The sequence below is a fragment of the Rhea americana genome, unplaced genomic scaffold, assembly GCF_003343005.1.
Source record: "Rhea americana isolate MKP2758 unplaced genomic scaffold, rheAme1 scaffold_12, whole genome shotgun sequence".
Taxonomy (NCBI): domain Eukaryota; kingdom Metazoa; phylum Chordata; class Aves; order Rheiformes; family Rheidae; genus Rhea; species Rhea americana.
This window is the reverse complement of record NW_028185261.1, coordinates 7730021-7747711: the sequence shown is the minus strand read 5'-3', so window position 1 is coordinate 7747711 and position 17691 is coordinate 7730021. Positions and strand designations below refer to the sequence as shown.

The 17691-nt window shown below is 35.4% G+C and overlaps 1 protein-coding gene across 3 annotated transcripts in view; it reads right to left on the bottom strand.

Annotated features, from left to right (window-relative positions):
- Positions 1-1134: 1134 nt before the first annotated feature.
- The window catches only part of SLC25A12 (solute carrier family 25 member 12), a 53737-nt gene continuing 37180 nt past the window's right edge, over positions 1135-17691 (bottom strand). For all 3 annotated transcript variants that reach the window (XM_085322981.1, XM_085322973.1, XM_085322990.1), the window contains 7 exons: positions 16248-16300; positions 15979-16059; positions 7195-7335; positions 4981-5119; positions 2596-2754; positions 2316-2406; positions 1135-1757 (listed from right to left, as the gene is read on the bottom strand). In XM_085322981.1, coding sequence (XP_085179107.1) covers positions 1568-1757; positions 2316-2406; positions 2596-2754; positions 4981-5119; positions 7195-7335; positions 15979-16059; positions 16248-16300 — 854 coding nt within the window. In that variant the 3' untranslated portion in view covers positions 1135-1567. The remainder of the gene's footprint in view (positions 1758-2315; positions 2407-2595; positions 2755-4980; positions 5120-7194; positions 7336-15978; positions 16060-16247; positions 16301-17691) is intronic.

The window sequence follows — 17691 nt, the reverse complement described above, 5'->3', positions numbered from 1 at the left end:
GTGAAACAGCTAATTCTTGTAACAGAACAAGAATGAGGACAAGAAGCCTTGTAATGGAGTTAAATGCACGTAACAGACTAGTGATCAAAGTCCTGAGTTTAATGTAATGTAATCTCTCAGTCATTAAATACTGCACAGCAGCAAAAKATTCTTCATCTTACCCAGAGGCTATAGCTGAAGGAAGGCTTGGTTATGTTTATATTACTCAGTTTTTCAAAAACCTATATTTTCATAACTACCTAGAACTCTGATCTGCTGTCCTGAGCAGAAGAATAATCACCACAAACCAGTTTATACTGCTGAGGTACACTGAGCTCCAGGATGTTTGACACTGAAAGAAGTGTGTTAAACTAAAGATTGGAGATTATCATCCTTCAGTAAACAAAGATGGAAACTCACCTATCCCCTTTCTGGCTCTACAGATAGTATGAATTTCTCTTGCTGTAGGACTGTAGAAATCTAGACGTCTCAATTTCCTCTGACATACTGGATTTAAAAACTACATCCAATAAAGAGATAAAATGTCTGTTAAAACTTAAAATAAGCCTTTCTCTCCTCTTTCTACTTAGCATTAGATTATACCACTCAATTCAAATTTATGCTCTATCTAGGAATTCTCGTTTGCATCTGATTTTTCCAGAATAACCTTGTCTCTCTGTGGTAAAACAATCTAAAGAGAATGCTTTCAACTTTTCTTTCAGAAGGGAAAGCTTCTTGTAGTGCCCCATTTTCCTTATATGGATTCCTCTGCATTTGTTTCCAGATCACTCAGTTCTTATGCATTTCAAGACCAAAACCAGGCAGGATTATAATTCCATTGGAGGTCATTTTACTACAGTTATAGAGGCAGAATGGTTTTCTGGATTATGCAGGAGACCAAATGCATCTCCAGGCAGATCCACCTCAACAGCAAGACTTATCTGCTGTTTGATCACTCGATTTTCGTGTAATATTTACTAGTCCTCTTGATTTTAATTTTAATACCTTTGCTGTAAAAAGCTGAGTGGAATGCATTCCTCCAAAGGCTACATAATGTAGGCTAGTCTTAACCTTTGATSTGTGATCCTTAATCTGCAAAAAGAAAATCATACGAGACAAGATTTCTATAAATACTAAGTAGTGAATTGACTTAAATGTTTTTAAATATTTTATTGTCACATGATTCTTAACAAAACACTTTCAAAACATTCTGTACATTTCAAACTATTTAGAACTGCAATACTCATTATATAAATGTATGTATATTGATGCCATGATGTCTCTGTACAGAGATGTACAATATGTACAGTTACATTAAAAGTAGGCTGTGCAAGGCAAAGTCTAGGCTATAGATTCATGCCACTCATTGAAAACAAGGCATAGAACCAAAGCATCAGTTTCTTGTGTGCAAATGACTAGTTTATAAACAAATAAATGCATGTATATATACTTATATTAGAAAGGAGTAATTTGATTTGCAAGCTCAGTTCAGCTAGGTTAACATACAGCTGACTGGAGAAATACAGTCCTACTCTTGTGATTTTTTTCCACTGCATCACTGTGTTAGACTGAAACATCCCTTCAGGATTCAGCTGCTAATTTTTTGTTGAAGTGGTGCAATCCCAGGAGACCGAAATTTTGGAAGATATAAACCAAATTTATTTTCTATACCAGCAAAAGTAGCCGTAGCAAGTCTGTATCCACCTATGTGCTCTGGGTTAATAGGAGGAAGTTCTGAAATTCGAGTTCTTGGTGTAGGTTCTGATCCAGAAGGTTTACTGTTTGAAGAAAGAAGAAAAACCTTGCTGTATTTACAGTGTTTTTAAACCTTAAATACAAAATCTAGAGTAAGCCACTTAAAGTCAAGTTTAGTGATACTGCATACTCAGACGAAAGCTTTAAGTCAGTCAGTCATTCATTTCTGTCATCAAGTAAGGTTGGTTAACAGCACTACTTAACAGGAAATTGAGGCCTAAATTGAAATTACACTTTTACTGTTGGCTTTGTAAATTATTTTACAGAACTATTCTTTTTCTAAATTCCAGTAACACAGATGAGAGGGACAATATACCTTCCAACACTGGAAACACAAATTTTATGTAGTGTATTAAAATATGAAAGCAACTTCTAGTTCTTATTTTATAGAGGTAGCATGCAAATAAGTTTCCTTTTCATTAATGAGAGGAAGATGGGGGAAGTTGTTTTTTGCATAGYGTGATGTAATTTTAAATACCACTGCTCAGAGCCACCACGTTTAAATGGTCCCATGCATGGAAAAAACAAAATTTTTGTACTTGATAAGTTTTGTTAACTTAAAAAGCAAACATTTGACTTACAGTCCTCCAAAATCAACATAAAACCATCTCTGCAGAAGTTCATAGGTGACTAACGTAACGCCAAACTGGGGTGAAGATCTGAACACGCGAGCTGTTAAATATTACAAATCATGTCAACCACAGAAGATTCTCAGGAAAAGCTAAACATTTGCAACAAAATATTAAGCTACAGTTTTCAGTATGAGAACTTTTAAATATTGCTGTAATTTGAGTTCTTAGCAAAGCAAGCATTAATTCATAGATTTGGGGTCAGTCTTAATATTTAGAGTGCATTTCTCACCTCCAGCTCCCTTCCAAAAAGCAGAAGGGCCTTCTTCCCTAAGAATCTTTCCAAAACAGTCAATAACTCCACTGTATGTTGTTTGACCAGCGCGAGCTGCCACTTGCAGTCTTGTCTTGATGACATCAGCAGGGGTTACCAAAGAAGCAGCAGGCACACCTTTTAGAAGAAAAACACATTTAATTTGCACAAAGAATCTCGTAAAAGATTTTTTTTAAAAAAAATTAACACTGAAAAATACAACTGCAAGCTTCAATCTTTTTTGTAAGAATTAGAGATCACTAAAACCAAAGTTCTTATGCTTGACACTAATATAAACTACTCTTAGCCTTTAAATTTAGAAGACATTCAAAAGGATTGTACTATAGCTCTTGGCAAGTAAAATAATAAAAACTATTACCAGAATCATTCTTTCTACAGCTAGTGGTGTGTCATTAACAATAGTTTCAAATATGTAAAAGAGGCATTTTTAAACCCACATATAAACTGTATATATAATAAAAATGAAATCCATGATAGAAGTGAGTGGTACAACTTTACTGTATTTTTTTAATATCCTACAAAATATTTTGAAAAATTTACAGATGATTGATTTTGGAACCTGAGAACCTGTTCTACAGAAATGTTTCTGTACTACTGTTTGTGCTGTTCCGTAGAACAGATGCTGCTTGCTTCAAAAGGCAAGGCATAAAAAAGACTGAGAAGACTGATGGTGTTTTGCAAGTTTGCTTAGTACCAATGGCACGATACTAGACAACAGTGAGGAAAGAACACAGCTCCACTTCCTGGGCACCACTGTTGGCTTTCTATTCAAAGGACTGGGGAAAGTTTGCAGAAATGTACTCCACAGTATATAACTGTGGGTGTCATTCAAGGTATTTCTGAATACTCCCAGAGTTCAGCTGTAAAAATTCCAATCTCTTAAAAAGAGAAACCATCTTCTGACATAGAATTTCAAAATTTAGAACTTTGTTGAACTTTCAATTAACGTTGACTGAAAAGTTTAAAAAGCCAGTGATTTGCTTAGGTGATCATAAGCTCTTCCAAGTGTTGCTGATCAATTCAGACGGTTTTAAAGGAGAACAGGAGCAATGTAGTTAAGCCTAAAAACCATACACTAATAGCAACCATATGCAGACAGGTACGTGCATACTGTAGTCTTCCCTGCTGCGCATACATAACAGGAATAGATCATGCAATCAGGAATTTGAAATTTGCAGTTTAGAAAGGCAAATTTCTGTACAAAGTATAAAACTGGGCCTACAAGATAGAGACATTTTTAATAGGGTTCCTCACATAATATTTGACTGAGAAACATTAATCAAACAAATTTTAAAGAGTTGTTTGCAGACCAAAAAAAGTCTTTACTATGTGAACCAAGTTAAACAGTAATATTTATATGTAGTTCCATGAGTGCAGTGAGCTAAATTCTCTCTCATTCCTAGCAGACTTGTATTACTGGGGACTAAACAGGGCTATAAAAATCTGTTAGTGGTTTCCCAGTTGGTTTCTCCCTTTCCCTCTGACACAAGGAAAGTATCCAACTGGCAAAGAGCAGGAGCAAACAAGCTCTGTTTTAGGTCCCAGATGAGATACTGCTTTTTACATACAGGGTGCTCATGATCCACAGATACACCGTGATTCCCTCCAACTGTAACTAGTAGCAAAAGGTCTGTTTAGCCCAGTGGTCTATCTAAACTACACAGAAGCCAGCACAGAATGGCTCAGGATTGAGAGGTTTCAGCTAACTATTTTTTAATCATAGTGTACTTACACTTAGCAGCCTATAATCTGGCTCTCTGCCTCCACATTTTTAAATATCCATCAGTACAATTCCTACCATTCACTGCTCAGTAAAAACAACTTTTTATCACAGCTATATATTATGTTTATACTAAGTATTTTTGAGAAGTCTTTAAAATCCTTTAAATTTCATAGCGTGATATTTTAACCTCAGCTTCTTTGCAAGTGGATGCTCTATTTTTGAAATTACCTTTGAACTAAGTTTCTTCCCAGTTATTCAGGAACGCTAAACTAGATAAGTCATTTTCTTCTTAGCTCTTACTGTACCTCATTTTACGTTCATCAAAGATTCAAATTAGCCTTTAAGTCAGAGAGTACAGTAACAAGTAAAACCCCATTGAGACAGATCAAATTCGACTACAAGTTGCTGATCTGCATTATGCTGTTTATCCACATTATGCAAATGTAATTAGCTTTCTTCAAAATTACATCGCCTCCCACTAAGGATAACAGTGATCAAATTTAGATTAAATCAGATACAATGGTACACTACCCTTCCTATATATGAGGCTACCAAATGAATATTAAATATTACTTACTAAAATAAAAAAAATACTTCTAGAAAACATTCTGCAATATTACCTGCAATGGCACCAGCTGCAAGGAGATTAAGCCCTCCCACATGGCCATTTTCATCAGCAAGCATTAGTTTGCTATGAGCATAAACAGGAAAGTAGATTGCAGAAAAGGGAATGTCTCTGAGGAAACATGCTTTGGCACCCTGTCACACAGAAAAGAGATATAATACAAATAAATGATGTAAATAAGGTTAAAGCAAGCAGCCTAAGCCCACAGAGAGCCAACTCTCTTGATCTGTTGGGTAAACGACAGAAAAAAAAAAAAAAGTCTTACGAAAAAGATGTAGAGTTGAACTTTGAAAAAATAAAGCACATCTAATATAATAGTTTATAGAATAAGGAAGATTCAAGGTTCATTTCTAAGTTTGTTAAACAACACCTGACATCAATTCTGAAACTAGTACCTAAGGTAAGTATTTTTTACACATGGCATGTCCAAATGTGTCTTGTAGAAAACAGCAAAGGGCAAAGGTCTGTCCTTAAGTCTTGGTGACAACAACCCACAGCCACAGAAGCAGCAAAACAGCAAGTCCTTGCATGTCATTTTTTCCATCAAGCCCAAAAGCATTTCGGAGATACCAGTTAGCCTGCGAGACTTCATTCTGATTTCCACTGATCTTCATCGGATTGACTGAAGAAGCTGTACTGAAAGGCTAGCAACAAGAGGGAAACAGCTGCAAACTCAGGGTCTCTAAACAAGGGAAACATGGAGACAAAACCAGAGGCCTATGATAAAACTGTACGTAGCAGCTCCAGGCCAAAACTTGGCATTAAAAAGTTCCTCAACAGAACTTCACATGTGATAAAATAAGTGGAAGTACTCTTAATAACACATATCTAATATTCTTCTAGTAATTCCAGGCATGAATCTGTAACAAACTAAAGTTGTTCTGTACAAAGCTCAGATAAGTGATTATGTGTCAAAAAGATCTCATCTGCATTCCCTGCGGACATACGTGTTACAAAAAAAGCACCCTTTACCCAAACTCCAAACAGTAGCCTCCACATAATGGATGCATCTGAGGCCCATCACACTTTCAAGTTATGTTAAGAGGAATAGATAGTAAATGTTACGAAACCTGTGTGAAGCTAAACAAGAAGACCTGGTAAAAGAGGCAGAAGACCTGTTGGAGGAAAAAAAAAAAAAAAAAAAAAAAAAAAAAAAAAAAAAAAAAAAAAAAAAAAAAAAAAAAAAAAAACTCCTTCCTTTGATGATTTTCAGTGAGTTATTTTATACTGTAAAATTAATTCTTACAGTTATTCAGAAACACTAATACAATTTTAAAAATCACAATTCTTAGTAAGCTCAGTTGTTTAATTACTGCACACAAAAATGATACTTTTGTCCCATGTACTAAAACATCCATAGTCTTCAGGAAATACAGTGGTTATGAATCCAATCTACAGAATTCGAAAGAAAAAAAAAAGCTGCAGCTCTAGAGATAAATTTGCACACTTTTATATTATTGCAGACCTATGGACAAATCAGGTAAAACAGTTTTGTAAGCGCACAGCTGATCTGACTACTGAATTTAACACATTATGCCTTGCACTGGCAAAAGGTAAGAAACAGTAAGAAATACTTTTCCTTGTTTAAGGAAGCTAATAGCTTCTGCTCCATTACATCTGATCTGTAATGATGGTAGTAAGTATACCTGCAGGGAAAGAATGTGTTGACTGGCATTCTGCTATAGTACTGTGCAGTGTGGGGTTTTTTTTAGTGGAATTTGTTATTGACAAATCCCACCACTTAACTTCTTAAAGATCAGAATCCTACTAAACTCCACTAGTGTTTCACTGCCGTCAAATTATTAAGACAAAGAGAATATCCTACTGCAAAGATAACAACAGAAATAACAGAGATTCAAAATAAATATAAGAAAAACACAAGGAAAGCTAAAGAAACTTTTCACAAAACCCCACCAAATGAAATGATCTGTGCTAGAAGCCAGCAGGTCTGCAATACAGGACTCCCTGTAGCTTGGTATAAAAGCCCAAAGGATAGAATAGGAAAGTGTTTTTATGTATCCCACTGCCATTAATATAAAAGTGGGTTTTGTTCAGTTTTCCACTGAGGGGTTGCCCTGCAGGAAAAGATTGTTTTCAAATTCAAAAGGTTTCTTTGTTTTTAAAGTAGTTTTCTTTCCAACAATTTTAAGTTTAGCATAAAACGAATTAACAGAGTTGTGACGAAGCCACTCAAAGCAAGAATACATACCTTATAAAGACCAAGAAGGCCTAAATCTTTCATAACAGAGAGGGCACTGACTCTAGGTCCTGTAGTAATTTCTCCTGCTACCTGCAACCGAATCTTTACAATCTCCAATGGATTAGTGAAGATGACCTGGGAAGCTCCTGCCTGCAAGCCCAAAGAAAAAAAATAAGTAAATTTTGTTACTAGAGCACATAGTGACAGGTTGGCTCTTGAAAAGTGCCTTTATTTCTCACTGCATTGGCTGATATTCTCATATAAAAACATGTGAGAGATATTTAATAGAGTCCTTGTCCCAAGGCATGGAAATTTAAAAGCCCCAAATCAGAATTCATGGTTTTGTATGAAATTCTGATTTGCATAAATGTTTACATTTACATATTTATATTCCACAGAGATGGATTAGCTCTGCTTGTCTCCTTTTCCTTGACATCACTTTCTAAAAATCATAAGGCTATGTAAAAATCCATCAGATATTACACTAAATATTAAACCAAAATAATCATTAGACTTGTATTACTAGAACATCAAATGCATATAAAAGAGACCTTATGTTTATTCAATAATAATTCATCACCAATGTGTAGACATGTTATTTGCATTTAGTGGTGATGTTGTTTGAAAGATAAATTTGCATTTAATGGTGTAATTTTAAATTACTAGAAAAGGTGTTTGGAGATTTGTAGAGCAGCCTTTAATCGTTCTAATTGGAAATAAAATATAAAATCTAAACAGGTAGAGCAGCATTTCAAAATATGATACTAGATACAAACAGGAGTCACATATTCCTGAACCRGCCATGACAAGTTTTACATACAGGAAATTTTCTGTTAGCAGAGTTGAAGGACTATCCTGCACACTTCTCCCTAGTAATAGTGTTGCAGAGCTGCTTCAGATTCTGTACTTTAATGAAAGACTTCCAAAGAATTACATTTCAGATTTGAGAGAGATTTAGACTGACAGTTTAGTTTCAGAAGCATGTAAAGCTATTTAGAATGACATGTTTAGGTTTATCTTTGGTATGCCACAGGTATTACCATTCACATCTGGAAAAATGCATAGTTCATCACAAAAGAGCTAAATTTTACTTCATTTCCAAACTGCCCTTTTCCTCTCTTCCAAGACCATCTGTGTTCATTTAAAAATTAAAGCCATTTACTTAAAACCTGTGGCATATAGCCACTTGAATATAGCCAGCTTTAAATTAAAATGCATTTCCACATTCTAAAAATCTCTGGACCTCTTCCTCTTAAACCTGACCTATGCCTCAGACCCATCAAATTTAGTGAAGGAAAAAGACACAGAACATCTGCAATTAAAGCTTTCTTCCACTTCTAAATTGCTCGGGAAATAAACTCTTTCTGTGATGGTGTGTAGATAGGTGTCCTCCGTACCATCTCCTGGCCAGCACACGTGGTTTTCTCTGCCAATTGATTTAGAGCTAATAAACACTAATCCTTTCTGTCATGTCTCTGCCAACAACACAGTACACAGTCTTCATCTCTCCAAACAGAGGCAGAATAAACTGAGATTAGCCCTGAAGCATGCCTTGGAAGTTGGCAGCTTGAATTATTTTAGACTTTAGAAAAGAGCATTGCAAAGCTCTTGCAGAGAATGACGGAGCACTCAGGTAGTTTCTGCTGGATGGGGGATGTGAAGCATCAAATTTTCCCTGACCAAGCAACAGATACTTCACTGAACCTTCGCTAAACATACTGCCATCCTTTTTTTTGCAAACCCTGTTTATTATTTCGCTTCCACTCAATATTGAAATTTAAAATCATCATTGCTATGATTTTAGTATTAAAGCAGCTTGACCCAAATGGTGGCAGATCAAACCCTGCTTTCAGTTAATTATCTATTTCTCTAAGGCTTTCCGCTCAAATAATCAATCTAGATAGTTAATCTGCCCTGTATTCCTTCACTTCTTTCTTCCTCTGAAAAAATCAAAGCCTAGATCTTGCAGACGTGTATTGCAACTGTTGGGAAGATCCCTGGAAGTCACAGACCAGCGAGCTGATCCCACCTGCTCTGCTCCTGGCACTTAGAGCACTGTGTTTGCTCAGTCCCCTGACACCACCTGTGTCCAAAGGCATTCTTCAGACTCCGTTTGCTTTTCATCTCACCCATTTCTTTTCAGTTCATCCACACCCATGCATGCAAGATGAAATGACAGTCCTGCCAGGCAAAGTTTCAATCTAAATAAAACTTATACAACTCTCATCTGGTAAGTTCTGTTAAACAATAACAAATTTTTGTTCATATTGCATTAAATGCAAAAATCATTTCAAATTTTTATCATCTCCCTATGTAAGTTTTTTTTAACAATTGTGGTACAAATAATATTAAGCAGAATACTATTACTATACAATACAATGCATTATAAAAAGTAACTCTCAAATAACTTCAAATTTAGACACTAAAATAGAAATTCACTCCTTCTAGACAACTATTATGACATTAAATATGCATTTTTGTCTGCACATATGTGAAACTCATTTTTTAAATTTTTAATCTGTTATAAACTACCACATCCTGCAGAGCAGCCAAAATAACTCTTCATATTCGCCCAACACTCAGAGAAACAAAAATAGGCCAATTTGTAAACATTTATATTTTCTACCATGAATTCAATCTTCCTACAATTAACATTCTCCTCTCCTAGGTGCACAATTGCCTACCTTTCTGTTAAAACCAGCAACAGCTTTCTTCTGAAGCAGAAATTAACAGATATGACTTTAAACAGAACATATGATAATGATTTAATAATAATAATACATGTATAAATACATTAGAATGTAATAGCAAGTACTGTGTATTATTAATCTAGAATTATATATTACTACAATATTAATGTTTAAATATGACTTGATAAACAAGTTACTGAATAAAATAAACCATTGGGAAAATTCTAATATATGCTTATAAAAATCAACAGAAAAGCATTTGAAAAGCTCTAATTATATTAACATTTTGAACATTGAATAATCATGGTGTTGACAATCTTAACATGCAGATTTTTTAAAAAGGAGCTATAATTGTCAAGATACCCTATTAAATATGGCATATTAGCAATACAAGCTTCTGTCCAAATCTTGACTTTTCATACAGCAATGCTTGGAGTTGTGCAAAYTCTTCTGCACAGAGGTAATGCAGCTATAGTTCGATTCACATGAAGAGCTGTGCTGAATTCAGTGGATCTGCTTGAACACAAGTGAGCTCCTTAAATATATCGCAAGTACAGGTAAGAGGAAGAAGGAAAGACCAAGTATTGACTTTTACACAGGACACCTAACACACGAAAATGTACTTTTTCATTGTGTACTTTTTTAAATAAATGTGTGTTTGTTTGTTCTTAAAATGGTCATTCTTAAAATGGCCACCTCTCTGATGAAGAATGTTTGAGGCAGAGGATGGAGGTGCTGCCCGGACTCCCCAGCGGCACAGGAGGTGCCCCAGAACAGGGTGCAGGACAGTGACACAAAGCAACTCCAAATGAAAATGAACCGGTGGTATGCAGGGTTGCAATGCAAAGCTCCATGCTTCTGTGCAAATCATCTGTAATCATCATCATTCTTTTTCAAAATAACTTACCTCAGCTGTCAACTATGTATTTTAAATGCACATGCACGTGTATACACATGCTCGCATATATACTGCAGTCCTTCAAATTTCTTTTGGAGAAAGTGCACTAAATCTAGATTTTCTCCCCATAGAAACTTTCCTTCACTCATAAATTACAATGGACACTTTAAAAAAGGTTGACAAATTTGTTTCTGAATGGAGGTTATTCATACACATCACAAATACCAGTAATAAAAGCTTCTACTTAACCTTAATGTCATGTAAAATAACTCTGCAAGGAGCAAATAAAGGAACTAAATTTGACAGCAAAGGTTATAAGAGAAAAGATGTAGTTTCAGATCCTACAGCAAACACCTCATGACATGCCAAAGGCTGAAGGAAATACACAAATGACCCTGCAACATGAGACCTCTTGCCCTTTCCAATTCCACCCAAGAGGCATATGCTACAAAGGAGGAGAGGCCTGTTTCAAGCCCTTCCTTCCTTCCTTTTTGAAAACACCACATCCTGGACCAAAACTATCTCCCATATAAGCAGCTAAAATGTTACTTAAAAGATGTTACTTAAGATGTTACTTAAAACAGTCCTTAACACATCAAAGAACTTCTTTCCCAAGGCAAAGCTTTTATCGTTCATGCACTCACGCTAAGCACTATTACTAAACAGTAAGTTTGTCCCTAACTTTAAGTATTTCTGCAACAGAGGTTAAAATGAAGCAGCTGAAAGTTTAATTTTGCTTCTAATTTTATCTGTTTAAAGCATATGGAGAAAAGTAGAGTAAGTTCAAGATTTTGAAACAAAAGTAGTCTGCAGCTATAATTCTGTATTTTTCTGTCTCTCAAATAAAATGCATCTTCTTTAATTCCTTTTCAAAAAGAAATATTTAACGCGTTTATATTTGCCTGATAAACTATAATGAAATCTCATATACGTACGCACATATATTTAATGCATATATATACACACATACTATGTATAAATATATATGAAAATTATTTTTAGAAATATCAAAATATTTATATTAGATATTAGATTTAATGATTCAATATATAAAGGTTTTTAATATTCAGTGGTAAACTTGGACCGCTATGTGTATGTATATGCAAACACATACACACAGACTCATATCCCACCTATAATCATCAACAGATGCACTGCCTATACCTCCAAGGTTTCTCAGACCAAGTTTTTCCTCAAATCCTCTTCCTCCATACTGTAGAAATCAGAAACATCTTTCAGATGAAACTGGATTCATCCATTCAAAAAGCTAAGCATCCCATACATTTTCTTGTTGGGAGCAATCCATCTTTTCCTATGTAACTCATAGGAATTACAGCTTAAAATCACAGCATCTTTCTATCTATTGTAAAGATTCTTGTGAATCATTTACATATTATTAGATGGGTATATTTCAATACCTCTTCTCAAATGAGGAAGAAGTTACCCTATAGCACCTTGCTCTTCATGATGTAGTCACATGCCTCATGCATTTAAGCTCCTCCAAGCAGCATGGTTTGTATCTGATAAGTTCGCTGCCTCCTCAGGTGTTGTCAGGTTACAGGAAAGCATTGCCAAAGCCTTGCTCCGTCTCCCCACAACTCAGAGCCAACAGTAGCTGAGAACTCCAAAGGCAGGAATGCAGGCTAATCACTCAATTACAATTCACTGTAATTCAATTAATTACAGTAATAGTAGGGGAAACAACATTTTCTCTGAACTTACGTATAAGTGTGAATAATGCTGTTGATCACTAACACACTAGCRTACTGTCAGGAGGGTAGGAAGATGGGGATATCAGCTTCATCCACCAGAGACAAGAGCCCTTTAATTGACAGATATGACCTCACAGAGTCAACTGAACTGCCCCACATAGCTCTCCACCAGATCTCAAATACAGCAACAAGTTGGGAGCAGCTGGGAATATTTGGGCTCTGACAGTGTGGACATTTACATCGTCCAGGGGGTAGCAGGTAGGTTTCAAGGAACACAGGACATGAGCTGACTGCAGGAGATCCCTGACTTGCAGTGAGGAAGGAAGGACAACAGACAGGCAACTGGCAGTGTAAATGGACCACTGCTTGGGTGGATGCCTTTGTTCACAATATAAGAATAAGAGATATTGCTTCTAACCGGGAATGTGATCAGTATGGACTATTAGTAGCACATTCTAAAATCTTACAGGAGTTGAGACAGAAATAACACTCTCTAGAAGTTCACTGAGAAGAATGGAAGAGAGTCTGAGAAACAAGATTTTGGACAAATAGATCCAGTCTCTCASTTGTTGTTTCTGGAAGCGGCACATGGTCCTTCTGAGGTGTTATACCACCCCTCTGCTGGAYAGTACACCACTTCTTGCAAACACCGCAGAGCTCAGGATACTGAATAGCTCATGTAGGTTCTCTTGAATTCCTACTGTCTTAATTCAAAGGTTTCACCTGTCCTCAAGTGTGGACTGTAACACCATACATATAATTTGATGGGGCAGTGCCATCCAAAGAGGAGGAGAATTTGTTAGGTCTGTTGGAATACTTCCCAAGCTGCCTCTACTTCTCACAAATGTGGGGGTTTCTTTGTTTGTTTGGGATTTTTTTGGATTGAGGACAGTTGCATGCACAAGGCACTTTATTACTGTTTGCAAGAGGGTGAGCCTTAAAAGGTCAGTAAGGCCTCTGCTGTAAACTGTACAAAACTGCCAAGAATACAGCTAGCTCATCCACTACAGTTCCATACCAGAAATGACGAAAAAGAGCATTATTCATACTAAGCAGGAGAAGTTTCAATGCRACGCAGGCAATCAAGGGACAGAGGCAGTAAGTATATCTGAGAACTGCATATAGGTGTAATGCTGTTTCTTCTGGCGCTATGACAAGATGAAAAGAATGTTTTTAATTTAGCCTATTTATAGTGTACTATTAGCGAAACATCAACATGTCAAATAGGGGGAAAAAAAGCCACAAAAACAAGCACCCAAATCCAGATGCTGACATTAATTTTGGCTTAGATAAAAGTGAAACAGTCCCATAGTAACTTACCATTTTGTTCTAACTGAGAGAAAGGGGGAATGCAATCAAGGGGAGATAAAAAGGGAAGGTAGTATCCTTCAAAGAGAAAATCTTGCATGCATATAGAAACAGACTAAGCCTACTTGTGACAATTCTCTAGTTGTAACTGGTTACGTCTCATAATAYTTTGTGGAAAAATTATATACAATGACCACCAGAAATAACAAGATTATGACAATTTTCAAGCAAGTCAACATAGACAAAAACTGTCAGAAAATAAGCTTCACAGTGACAACAATACAGAAAGGGATTTATGGAAGGTCATCAACACTATTCCAAAAACAGCCCAGCAAGTCCAATATGGTTATGCAGCTGCTATCCTGTTTTACTCCGAATAGAATCTACACAGAGAAAGGACAGAGCATGAGAAGAAATACTAACATATTAACCAGCCGCTGCTTTAGTCAACCAATCCTTTCACATTTTTTTAAATAAACTTTGTAGACTTGTTAATAAAGATTTTGTTATCTAGGAAGAAGTGAAATAGCTGAAACAAAACTCAGCAACAGTGCAGACAGAAAAGTCATCAATTGGTAAGATATTAGATGATCCATAGAAGGCTACAAAGAAATGAAGAATTCCTGAAGCTGCTAAACTGTGGCCAACTCCTCTCCTAAAAATGGCGACATCCTCTAGAATTCTCCCAAATGGAATGAAACAAGTATTACCTTGAAACATGAGATGAGAACATGAGCTAAGAGAGTCAGCTAAAAGAAAGGGTTGCGTTTGGACAGACTATAAATCCGCTCAGCTTCACAGAAGCATCCACTTTTCTGAAAGCTTATCCTAAACTAAAATTTCCCTCCAGTTATCATGTTTACTATAGTAAGAAAATAAAAAGTTGTTTTGAAAAGGGGCTACCTACTAAGACGCGGAATAGCTTTTAGTGAAGATCWTATTGAATATTATACATTTTTGTACAAAATAATATAAAATAATAAAACTAATTATCAGATGTTTGATTTAAATTTTAAATTTAATGACAGCACAGAAAAAACACTAACGAATTATAGTCATTTCTGTTATAAATAATCCATTATGTGCTTTCTGTCTTATTGAGCTTTCCTGAAAAAAGGTTAATCTTTTGCTAGCTATACATCACAGCTGCTTTCTCACATTTCTCAGAAAATAAACTTTGTATACTGACAGGTGAAGACTCAAGCATGTACCAGGCTGCCAAATTCAATCAGGCAGAACTATAAGCAGCCTCCCTCCAGGGCTGCTTCTCTGAATTAAAAGTTTGCAGAGGTCAACAACCTTTCTGCCCCAGGTTTTGTTGTAAGCTGAGGAGGTTTTATACCAGCCTGTCAGCCTACTCAACTGGAAGTTATTAGTATCCTCTACTACAAAAGAAACCTAACTCAAGTCTTAGACATTTTATAGGGTTAACAACTGTTGGGGAATCCCACAAATGAAATCAGTCAATGTGCAAACACATTAAAAAATTCTATCAATATAAGTTCAAATAGCTTAGAGATCTACTGAATTATAGCCCTCATTCTCAATAAGAACTCAAGCTTTTGTACCGTATTTACATATAGGATGTGGTTGGCATCTGCAGTAAAGTAGCTAAATTTTATACAAAGCAATTAAACAGAAATTTCACTTAGACTTTTAGCTGAAAGACAAGAGTACATTATTTAACTTTTCCACATTTTCATGAAGAAGTAATTTTTACATATAGCAAGTTAAAGAGCATATTTCTTTCCTTTTCAAAACCTTCAGCAAGGAATAGTTTCTAAAAAACATTCCAGCTTTTTGACAGGAGAGGGGGAAGAACTTCAAACATAATTTCTGTAATGTGTAAAAGACTATCTATATATTCCCACACTAACCATTAACACCATTCAAGCATAAATGTGGAAAGGGAAAAGAAGCACCCCCTCTTCAGTCATGCTGAAGCTCCTTTTGTGAATCCAACCACTGCTGATACTACAGGTTAGAAACTGCGCCAAAAAAAGTGAACTCAACTCAGATGTATACAAAGTTTTCTAAATATAGAAATAACTTTTTCAGCTCTTGTGAATTTGAACAAAACAGCAGCTCTGTTCACAGAGCACACACATTAACTGTTATTCCAACTGTACTGCATATGACTGAGAATCAATCTTTCCTAGGAACACAGTAGAGGACTGATACTTACACAACCTCCAGCAAGGATTTCTGCAGGCAGTGGAATGGAGCCATCTCTCTTAGTAAACTTGTCTCTGACAAAATCATTAACCTAATAAAGATACAATACATTACAAAGTTTTTTGTTATTTTTCCTCCTTATTAACCTATATAAAGTATATTTGTAACCATATTTATTAGAGTATTTGTAAGTGGTCATCTTTCACACATTTTAGAAAATAAATCCTGTGTATGTTAACAAACAAAAGGATGCCAGAAAACAAAAAGAAAGATACGTACAGTTAGCTTAATAGCCTTTTCTGGAGCAACACCTATCAGCTGTGGTAACAAGCCTATAGAAACAAAGACATCATAAGGCAACATTATCTTCCTAATACAGGAACTAGTATTTATTAGAGCTCTACAGAAATGCCTTTCTGCACATGGGATATCCTTTGAAGTAGCTTGAAGTTATGCTTGTGAGGCTGCTAGAGCACTGTGTGTTAAATACATACCTATACACTTTTATAATAAGATTTTTGTTGAAATAGCAATGAAAAGGGTGACCAGAGCTGCCTTCCACAACCATGTCAAGACTGATACTGTTGCTATCCAGGAAAAATAGGAGTAATAAGGACTGAATATACACTTTGGATATGTCTATTCAGATATAAGGTGACTTGATCGGAGTTTTTCAGCCTCTTAATATATTTTTCCCATAATTCTTGCAATGAATTTTAATAGGAGAGTAATTCTAAGATATATAAAAATATCAAAAAATTTTTATTATTGTAACACATTAAAAATAGTGACTTTTATTTTGAAAAGCATGTCTTACATGTCACAAAAGAATAATCTCTAAATGGTGGGATTCCTTCCCATTAAACACATAACTGAGTTACCTGACTACTTAACTGAGTTTGAAAACAGACTTAATTTCAAAAAAGATTAGAATTATAATATTCTGTCAAATATTTAAGCAAAATGACCTTTACACAAACAAGCACTGTTCTTTCTAGTCCTAGTTAAACAGAATATAGCTGTTTTCTTTTGTTAACTCACATGCTAATATTATTTCACTAAATAATAACATATTCCAGCATGTTCATTTATATGTTGTTACATAAGCAATTAAAATAGAGATATAGGAGTCTAGAACTAGAGGAAAAAAAAATGGACTGAAGAAATATTCAGCATACRTTCATTCGTTCTGTAAGTACAACACAGCATAGCGCTTGCATTACTTCAACTATATAGATGTTCTTCCATGTTTATGAGACCAGTTTGGGGCATGCAGAAGGTGACCATGGTAAATTACCAAATTACTTTTATTTGACTCACTAACCTGAATCTTCTAGAGGTTACAGTCAACTAAGTACATAGCGGAATTTCACTTGTTCAGTACAACATGGTAACATGAACTTTTTAAAACTCTATTACTACTAAGTATATTTTATCCCACAAAGAGGAAGCATTACTGGATGGAATGATTTTGAAAAGGCTCTTGCCTCTGGAAAATAGGCTACTATCAGAATGAACTGCCATTTGACAAAAGCACATAAACCTTTCTAGGAACTAATAGGTTTAAGAGAAAAATCAGTAGATGGCAGTCTTAACTTCCTAACATACAAGATTATAGCATCATCTATTATTTTAAAATATATTTTCTTCACAGTCATTTAGGCTCATTTTGGCAAATGCAAAGATTATAAAACTAAAAGACTTTAATTTTCATAGAAGTGCT